Raw genomic sequence first — 10,537 nt, forward strand, 5'->3', positions numbered from 1 at the left:
CACCCCAAGAGAGGTCTCTATTTTCTTTCTTTGGGGTGGTTTCCCTGAAGCCCTGCTCTTCAGCTCTCATACTGGACTTCCCTTGTGCTCATCCTTGATTCCATGTTGATTTGCTGTGTTCTCTTGATAGTGTACATCTTCTACTAGTTTCTTCAGGTTAAAAAGATGGTATGGTGACTGAGAGTGTGATCATGGCAGCCCTCAACAGATTTTCTTTCGAGTCACACTGTTCAAATCTGGGTGGGTTACCCTCTCTAGCTGGTGTATAGATGTCATTCTGGGGTTGCCCTTTACCATTAGAGATTTCCTTCACTTCTCTCCTACATTGGGTCTCCTGTGTTCTGTATTCCATGACTTTTTGTTCCTTAATTTACCCCTTCATTTTGGTAAAGAACATCCTCAATCCAGTGCCTTCCTGAGAAAGACTGCATAGTAAAATTTTTGAGTCCTTGCATCAAAATGCCTTCACTTTTCTGTCACATTCTTTTCTGTCACTTTGACTAGGGTTTACATTTCTAGATTGGAAATACTTTTTCTTCAAGATCGTGAAGGCATTGTTCCATCATCTTTTTTTTAAATTGCTTTATTTTTATTTTTAAAAATTAATTAATTAATATTTTGACTGCGCCACACAGCTTGTGGAATCTCAGTTCCCCTACCAGGGATAGAACTTGGGCTGCAACAGTGAAAGCCCAGAATCCTCACCACTAGGCCACCAGGGAACTCTCTCCATCATCTTCTTGATTTCAACATTGCTGGTGAGGTGTCTGAAACCATTCAGTTTACTTATCCTTAGTATGTTACCTTAATTTTTACGCTTCTAGAAAATTGTTGGATCCTTTCTCTGTGTTCTGAAATTTCACATGCCTTGGTGTGAACCTTTTTTAAAAATTGAAGTATAGTTGATTTGCAATATTATGTTAGTTTCAAATGTATAACATAGTGGGTCTGTTTTTACCCATTGTGCTGGGTATGCATTGGGCCCTTTTAATTTGGAAGCTGAGGTTCTTTGGTACTAGGAAACTTTCTGGAATTGTTTTGTTGATGATTTTCTCCTCTCCATTTTTTTAGTCTCTCTTTTCAGAGTTCCTATTATTTGAATGTTGGCTTCCTTATATTGAACTTTCTTAGCTTTTCTCCCCTGCTTTTCCATTTCTTTATTTCTTCTATTTTCTGGGAGATTCCATCATCTCCCAACCTTTTTTTAAAAAAATAAATTTATTTATTTATTTTTGGCTGCATTGGGTCTTCATTGCTGTGTGTGGGCTTCTCATTGTGGTGTCTTCTCTTGTTGCGGAGCACAGGCTCTAGGCGCGTGGGCTTCAGTAGTTGTGGCTCGCAGGCTCTAGAGTGCAGGCTCATTAGTTGTGGCACACAGGCTTAGTTGCTCCACAGCATGTGGGATCTTCCCAGACCAGGGATCAAACCCATGTCCCCTGCATTGGCAGGTGGATTCTTAACCACTGTGCCACCAAGGAAGTCCTTCCAATCATTCTATTAAGCTTTAATTTCCAAGATTTATTTTTCTCTGAATTTCCCATTTTTACAGTATCCTCTGTTTTTCCATGAATATAATATCTTATCTCTGAATTTTCTCCTTCTATAATTTCTGTTTCTTCCATACTGCATTTTTTCTGTATCTGGTCTTCCATCTTAACAGCTTACTTACCTTGTATACCTGATAATCCTTGTTCGTGTACTCCTTAGTAAAGGAATGGGACTGAAAACCTGATTGGAATCTCTGAGCCTATAGATAAGGCTTATCAACTTTGAGCTTCACTGTAGCTTGGCTTGGGTGTGCTTGTAGTTGAGGAATACCTACTGTTAGTATCTTCAGGTCTTTCCTGGTAGAATGGTCAGTTCCCAGGGAGTACTCTTCTAATCTTTTGCCTGGTGGGTAGTTATCTGGGAGCCAGGTATGGGGAGAGGACTAGCTTGGGAGAGGGAGTTCTCATGTACCATACAATTAGGTAAGCAAATACATGGTCTGTTGCTAGTGTACCCAGGCCCTCAACTATGTCGAACTCCCAGTTGAAGTGTCCTATTCTTTTGCCCTATCCAGGGAGAATGAGCTTTCAGGCTTTTGCCAGAACGAGGAGGAGCACTTGCCTTTTGGTGTGGAGTTGGAGAAGGAATCTGGAGCTTTAACCATTTCTCAAACAGCTCTCAGTTCTTATTTCAGCCACCACCTCCTGTTCCCCAGTTCCAGAATTACCTGGTACTGTTAGTTCTCGAGCCCTTTAAAGACTCTCAGTGTTAATCAGTGTTCTCAGCCAGTGTAAATCAGGCTGGTTCTCTTTTCTCCACTGCTAGCTTATGATGTAACTTTCTTTGGCCTGCGTAGTCCATTATCATTTGTCTGTCTGCTTTCCTGCTTCCAAAATGTTGTTGCTATTTCCACGTCACCTGTTTTCCCTATCCTTGTGGGTTTATATCTTAAAAAAAAACAACTCTTGATTGTAGTTTTACTGGAGTTTTTAGAGGGAATAAAATTAGCTGTGAATGTTCCCTCTGCCATCTTAGCTTGGAAGTTTCAGTTTTTTAAATAGCATTTCCTGGTGTTTTTGGAGGTCATAAGTGAAATGTGCTTATTAGCAGATAATTTGGAAAATAGGAAAGATATGAAATAAACATCACTGTAATTCTACCATACAGAAAAACTATTGTTGACATTTTGATATACTTTCAGTCTGTTTTCTATATTTGTGTATTTTTACATACACATTTGCATTTTTTCATAATTGGAATCATACTATATATTTTTAGTTTTGTTTCCTGCTTTCTTCACCTAATGAACCATTTTCCCATGTCAGAACATAATCTTTGAAAACATCTAGTGGATATACATCTAGTGGATGTATAACATAAATGTTATTTGGCACTATCATGAGCAGTTTCCCATGTTGCAACATAATCTTTGAAAGCAAAATTTCTAATGGGTTTATAATATGGCTGTCACATGACCATGTCATGATTTATTTAACTATTGTCCTATTGATAAAAGTTTATATTTTTTCTAATCTAAAGTAGACTCATGAAGTCAGAATATGTCTGTCTTGTTCATGATTCTGTGTTCAAGCTTAACCCGGTGTTTAATGTGGAGTGGTTCAGGGAATGTTTTGTTAAGTGAATGAACAGTTCTGCACAAAAGTCCGATTGTTTTCTTAAGTTAGAATCTAAGAAGGGCTCTTTCTGGGTTAAAAGGTATAAACTTTTTGAAGTTTGTTGATAATTTATTTTCAATTTGTTCTTCGATTCAGAATAAGAAACAAGGATGTAAAAATGAGGAAGTGCTTGCTGTGCTAGGCCATGAACTGGGGCACTGGAAGCTGGGACACACAGTCAAAAATATCATTATTAGCCAGGTAAGTTTGGAGTGACAATTCTCTTTTTATGGCAGGATAGCCATATAGCAGGCATAAATATAGCAGGCATGAGAGTTCATATAGTAGAGAGGTTAAGACAGACTCTGTAGCCAGGCTTCACATCACGGCTCCCTGACTTACTACCTGTGTAATCTCAGGCAAGTTCCTGAGCCTCTCTCTGCCTCCATTCCATTATTGAGTGATGATATCTCATAGGACTGATGTAAGAATTAAATGAGTTAATACATGTAAAGAGTTTGGAGTAGTACCTGGAATATGGTAAGTACTATATAAGTATTTACTGTTGTTATCATCATTGTCATCATCACCACCTCCTGAGTCGCTCAGGTAAGGAGCTGTGAAGATCAAAAGGAGTGAGCCCAGATAACTTGGGTATTAAAATATTTATTTTATTTTATTTTATTTTATTTATTTATTTTTGCGGTACGCGGGCCTCTCACCGCTGGGGCCCCTCCCACCGCGGAGCACAGGCTCCGACACGCAGGCTCAGCGGCCATGGCTCACGGGCCTAGCTGCTCCGCGGCATGCGGGATCCTCCCGGACTGGGGCACGAACCCGCATCCCCTGCATCGGCAGGCGGACTCTCAACCACGGCGCCACCAGGGAAGCCCTAAAATACTTTTTTTTTTTTTTTTTTCTTTTTGCGGTATGCGGGCCTCTCACTGTTGTGGCCTCCCCCGTTGCGGAGCACAGGCTCCGGATGCGCAGGCCCAGCGGCCATGGCTCACGGGCCCAGCCGCTCCGCGGCATATGGGATCCTCCCAGACCGGGGCACGAACCCGTATCCCCTGCATCGGCAGGCGGACTCTCAACCACTGCGCCACCAGGGAGGCCCCTAAAATACTTTTTAAAGAACATTTTTTCTCTTTAAAAAAAAGTCATTATATACCCATAGAAAAAAAATTGGAAAAGGTAGTAAATATAAAGAAGATAATAATTTCTGTAATACTCCTCTTCTGGGTATTAATACCACTAAACCAACAGAGTGACCACAGTTTTAAGGCTCTAAGTGAAGTAGCACTGTGTTTTGTTGACTGGTTCTGAGCATATATGGCCTCAACTGAGACTTAAATGGGTCTTTGTACCTTTCTAAAAGGCCAGCTGGTTCTGGGTGATGGATTATATGGGAAGATTTGTCTTCCTGTTGCCTTACATCTATAGGTATAAAAATGAATTCCTTGGCTGGAAGCTATGTTGTACGGATACATGGCAGTGAGTAAGACATTAAATAAGTCCAAATCCAAGTTTAATGTAAGTTATTCAGTTTAATAAGGAAAATCACTGCTGCTTTCATGAAGGAAGGGGTCCAATAGAATCAGCCTACCATGAGGGTGGTGGGCTGGTCCCTGAGGTACCTCATCAGGGCTAGGGTTGATTGCCTCTTCTGAAAAATTGGACACTCAGCAAGAGCCAGTGGGAGGATGTCTGTGTTGTTGATTAATGCATTGACTCCATCCCTATCACCATGGCCACTCTGTTCATGAGCCCTTGACCAAGTCCTAGAGTGGCTAAGGAAAGAATCTGGCTAACATCCACAGAGCAGGTGTCTTCTCCACCTGATCATTGAGAGGGCCTCCTCTACTGTGGAACGCTTTTGGTGAACATTCACGTTAGACCTAAGTATTATCATACTCTGGGCTAATTTTGGAAGTTTTACCACATACCTCTTTCCAGATCTTCTTGTTAGCCATCCACTAGTTTGCTCCAAGGCCCTAATCATCCATCTAAACCATTATTTATCCACTAACAATGAATTAGTATATATATCCTCAACTCAGGCCCTCTCTCCTTCTAGAATAAAAGTAAAACTATAAAACTACCTAAATAACTTTTTCTGTGATTACACTAACATCATTCTTAAAATCACATCATGATGTCTTGTTCTACTGATCCCACAGTGAAATCAGCTTAGAAATAACTTAGAAATTTTGTATCTTTCTTTCTAGATGAATTCTTTCCTGTGTTTTTTCTTGTTTGCTGTATTAATTGGTCGAAAGGAGCTTTTTGTTGCATTTGGTTTTTATGACAGCCAACCCACTCTAATTGGACTATTGATCATCTTCCAGTTTATTTTTTCACCTTATAATGAGGTAATGTATATTCTTTAAAATTATCTCACATATGCCCTTGTCTGTTTCAAATATAGAACCTTTAGGGTGGTGAAAAAACAAAACAAAACTATAGTTTTAACAAGCAGATGAAACAAAGTTTTAGTCCCTTGATTTACTAGCTAGTATAAGAAAATAGCAGAAAAACCCAGTCCCAGGTAATAAGTGCTTGCATACTGTTAGGGGGAAAAAAAGTGGAGAATTAGACTTTAGTGGTGAAAACCTTGATATAACAGGTACCTAGAGACTTGGTAGATGGAGATTAACTATTGGAATGCTATGTCCTAGACCACATATTCACCAGTGCTTGGGTGAAAACCTTCTGTGTGTGAGGGGACAAAGCAAATAATAATTGAGTGTAAGTATGACTGGATAAGGGAGGCTGTATGACAGTGTTCCTCTGATTGTATTCCCTGACCACCTGATTCATAATAGCCTTAGCATCCCACCCCAGACCCTCTGAATCAGAATTGGGTGTTTTATGATGAGTGTAGTTTAAGAACCACTCAGTAGGGGGACTCCGTATATGTGATAAGACATAGATTAATGAGACTGTATATGAATAAATCTAGTGATGGCAACATGTCCTGATACTAATTGATTAGACTTCCACTTTAAGCCAAGAAGTAGTATCGGAGATCTTGAGATGTCTCCATTCAGAAGAATTCTTTCTTGGGACAGGTTGTAGAGTTAAGGTTTTAACTTTCTCTAAAAAAGGTGGGGATGGGCTGGGGTGTAAGGCACCAGCAAAGAAAAATGGAGAGGAATAGATCATGTTTGTATAGCGTTGTCCACAGAATCTACATTCATTTTCCAGAGAACTGAGATTTATTATCTTTAAACTCTAAATGTTTTAATTTTTTATTGTACCTTTTGCTGAGAATATTTATAAAATGCTGTATACAGACTGTTACTTCTTAAAGAGGTTATAGAACACCTTATAGTGGCAATTGTCATTTCTGTCTTCAGTCACAATTCAGGAATGCCTTAAGGACACTGAGCTATGTGTATGAAATGCCCCAGACTGCTTTGCTCTTTAAGCAGTTATGCTGTTTGTTTGTTTGTTTATTTGTTTAACTAATTTTCTTATCTCTTCGCTCACTGTCAGGCTGATAATCCTTTCTAATATCAGTGTAACTTTCTGTTATGGTCATTATCTGTTTATAATTTTCTTCTTCAACCAATCATAGACTGGGAAATCAGATAATCAAACTCATTAAGTAAAAGTTACTAGATTCTGACTGAGTATAAGTGTCCTCTTATAAGTAAGGCACCAGTAACGTTAGTGGTTCTCCTTTGGGCATCTAATTTGGCCTCTCAGTTTTTGTCTTTGTCTCCTTATATTGAGTAGTTGAGTTCACTTCAAAAAATGTCTAAGTAAATGTGGGGTATTAGAGTAATTTGAAATGTGAGATATTAGCAACTGTTTTAAAAACCTTGGTGAGCCCAGGAGATTCATTTCAAAAAGACTAAATATTTAAACAGAAAATCTTATGTTTAATGTCAGCATTTAAGAGGTCATTATAGGAAAGACATATTTTCCCAGAAAATGGGGAAATTGCCCCATCAAGAAGAGCTTGGAAACCTACAGCAGAGTAGGTAGATATAGGTTAGTATCTGCTTATGTTTCTATTTATGTCTTACAGTGAGATTCAAGAAACAGTTAGCCTGGGACACTTGAAATCAGGAGATAGATTAGATAGATAGATAGATAGATAGATAGATAGATACTAGTTAATGATTCTGTCCCAAAAGTACATTCAAGATTTGGAAAGAAATTTCAGGTAGAATTCAGATATTAGCTTTGAACATATCTAAGAAGGTATCAGGAACTCCCAGACTTTATGTTGAAACTCTGCATCTGCTAGTGGCAATAAGAGGTACAGAGGAGAGACTTTTTAAACTTTTTTTTTTTTTGCTGACATATTTTAAGGTAAGAAATAGACATCATGTCATTCAACCTGTAATACTTCAATATGCAAATAAATTACTTTTCCCTCAAAATTTATATTTTCGGATGAAATTTGTCCTCTTCATAGTTGTCACCTTCAGGGACTGAACATTTATTCTGATGAAGCTACCATAACTCAGAACACTTTAGAAAATTTTATTTTGAGATTGTCATTAGTGGCTATAGTATATATATATATATATATATGTGTGTGTGTGTGCGTGTACACACACATATATATATATTAGAATGTTCTCAGTTATCATTTAAAGGTGGATAAGTGAGCAAGAATTTTTTTAAAAAAGAAAAAGAAGAGTCTGAATATAAATCACCACATCTTACCTGTATCTGTGGAAGGTAGTGTCCATGGGCTTTGGAATCATCAAGAATTTCAGCACTGCCATCTTCTAGCAGTGTGACTACAAGCAACTTATCTCACCTCTCTGAGATACACCTTCCTCATCCGTAAAACAGGAGTAAGAGTAATTACCTTGTAGGATTGTTGGAGAATATGTAAAGCATCAATTCAGTGCCCAGCACATGGCAGGTTCTCAAATATTAGTATTTCTTTGTTAAGACTGACATTCCTTTGGATATATATCTGTTCCTGGTCTGTTGGCTTGGGGGGAAAAGGCTCAATTTTTAATAATTCCCCCACCGTAGGTCCCCTAAATATGAGTGATCTTTCCTTTGGCCTGCTGTTTCTCTTATCCTGAGCCAAACTTCCTCTACAGTTTTGGCTTATGAAACCTTTAGTGACAACAAAGAGGGGAGCAGTGGTTAAAACACTTTTATTTACTTTTTCAGGTTCTTTCTTTTTGCCTAACAGTCCTAAGCCGCAGATTTGAATTTCAAGCTGATGCATTTGCCAAGAAACTTGGGAAGGCTAAAGACTTATATTCTGCTTTAATCAAACTAAACAAAGATAACTTGGGTTTCCCTGTTTCTGACTGGTTGTTTTCTATGTGGCATTATTCTCATCCTCCACTACTAGAGAGACTTCAGGCTTTGAAAAATTCAAAACAAGACTGAGTTGCCCAGGGTCTGCAACTGAAGACATTTCTGATTATTTCTGTCCTGGCAGCATGTTCTGGCTCTTGATGTTTTTAAACTTTTTTTTTTTAAGAAAAATTATTAAGTATGGAAAAGCCAAGATTTAAATACATTTAATATCTCATTTCAAAAATGATTTTAATAATCCATTTCTTAAAGAAAACACTGGAGGAAATTTTGAGGCTTAATGTTTTTAAAGGCATAGTTTTATCTTTAAAATCTAGTTTACCATCACTTGTAAAATTACTTGAGAAAATACAGAACTTGTTTTATTTACATGCTTATATGGAACCTGCATATAAGGCGTTTGGGGGCATATGTTTAAAAGGGAACACCACCTCTGAATCCTCACTGTAAGGCAGAAACAGTGGTCCTGAATCACTGTGTTCATACCTAAGTTGAGACTTATTTTTACTTTCATGCTGTTATGATTTAAGCTGGCCAATCAATGTTTTAAATAAGGAAAAAAGATAATAATTGGTAAGGCTGATGTTTTGTAAATGAAAGTAGTTAGAAATATGCTCTCTCCTGTTCTATCAAATTTCTCTGTTCCCCCTCTTGCTATACACTGATCAGGAGTTTCTAATAATGCTTTGAAATTAGAAATTATGTACAGAATGTTTTAAATCACTGGGTTTTGTTTTTGTTTTTAAGAAAGTCTTTCTCTTTCTTTCCACCTGGTGGGTATGATCCCATTAGGGGTACACGAGTATTTTTCTAAACATTCAGCTTTTTCTCATTCATACTGTTGTATTCAATAAATAGTGCATCCTTTTACTTAGCAGAAATTGCCATGTTGAACAGGCTTTTCTATTTTAAAAGTGGGAGAATGTGGAAAGAAGAAGAAATGACATTTTAAGAGATGTAAGATTGAAAGACTGATGATTCTCTTATGATATTACAGGAAAATATATAATTTTCTATCTCTTTCAAGGACAGAAGAGTTTCCGTTTTTATTTTTCTAATTTTTATCAGTAAGTCATAAGTGCTATTTAATCAGGCCTGATTCCATTTTAGAAAATTATAGTTCTTGATATGCAGACAATTTTTATTTTCAAAACAAATGTCATGAAAGATTTCCAGTTTTTGAAGCTGCATGTTTGACTGATTCAAATCTCTGTCCACTTTCTGAATGAGACCCAACTTTGTGCCTAGAGCTCCCACCCACTGGTGATGTGTGCCTTTTGGGCATTTATTCCAAAGTGGGATCAACTGTGCGTGCTTGGTATCTGGCCAGAAAGTCTTTTGCTCAGCTGATATTTGGGTGATGTCTTTACATGGAAATATAATAAAAATAAACATCTAGTTTAGTACCGCATTATTTATTTTCCTAAGGCTAAAGAGGAACAGTGCTATGATTTGATCCAGCATCTTTCATCTGTGAATTCATGCTGTGATAACTGCCTTTCCTTCCTTCTGTGCCTTTAAATACAAATTTCAGCTCTGCACAAGTGAAACATTAAAAATTGTCAATGCATATTGATGTTCTTTGTCTTTAATTTGACAAAATTTGTCTGTCATTTGTTACCTAGTAGTTATATATTTATTACCCTAGAGGAACCAAGTGCTAGTACTGGGTTGGCCAAAAAGTGCCTTCGGTTTTTAAGTAAAAATAAAAGACACGTTTTTCATTTTCACCAAGAACCTTTTATTGAAAAATGTATTCGCCCTTTTGTTCCACTACCTTCTGCCATTTTTCAGGCAACTTCATAATTCCATCTTCCCAAAACATTCTACCTTTTTGAGCAAAGAACTGTTCCAGGTGCCTTTTACAGTCTTCCAGGGAATTGAACTTTTTTCCATTAAGAGAATTTTGTAAAGACCAAAATAAATGGAAATCTGAAGGTGCAATGTCTGGTGAATATGGTGGATGAATCAGAACTTCCCATCCAAGCTATAACAGTTTTGCCTGGTCATCAAGGAAACACGCGGCCTTGTGTTATCCTGATGGAAGATTATGCGTTTTCTGTTGACTAATTCTGGACACTTTTCTCATCGAGTGCTGCTTTCAGTTGGTCTAATTAGGAGCAGTACTTGTT

General features: G+C 37.7%; 1 protein-coding gene across 1 annotated transcript in view; it reads left to right on the forward strand.

Annotated features, from left to right (window-relative positions):
- Window positions 1-9,977, forward strand: part of ZMPSTE24 (zinc metallopeptidase STE24) — a 56,073-nt gene extending 46,096 nt beyond the window's left edge. Inside the window, exons 8-10 of the mRNA XM_082613068.1 lie at window positions 3,261-3,365; window positions 5,333-5,476; window positions 8,253-9,977. Coding sequence (XP_082469194.1) covers window positions 3,261-3,365; window positions 5,333-5,476; window positions 8,253-8,477 — 474 coding nt within the window. The 3' untranslated portion in view covers window positions 8,478-9,977. The remainder of the gene's footprint in view (window positions 1-3,260; window positions 3,366-5,332; window positions 5,477-8,252) is intronic.
- Window positions 9,978-10,537: the final 560 nt, after the last annotated feature.

Source organism: Mesoplodon mirus (assembly GCF_964341445.2).
Source record: "Mesoplodon mirus genome assembly, chromosome: 3".
NCBI lineage: Eukaryota > Metazoa > Chordata > Mammalia > Artiodactyla > Ziphiidae > Mesoplodon > Mesoplodon mirus.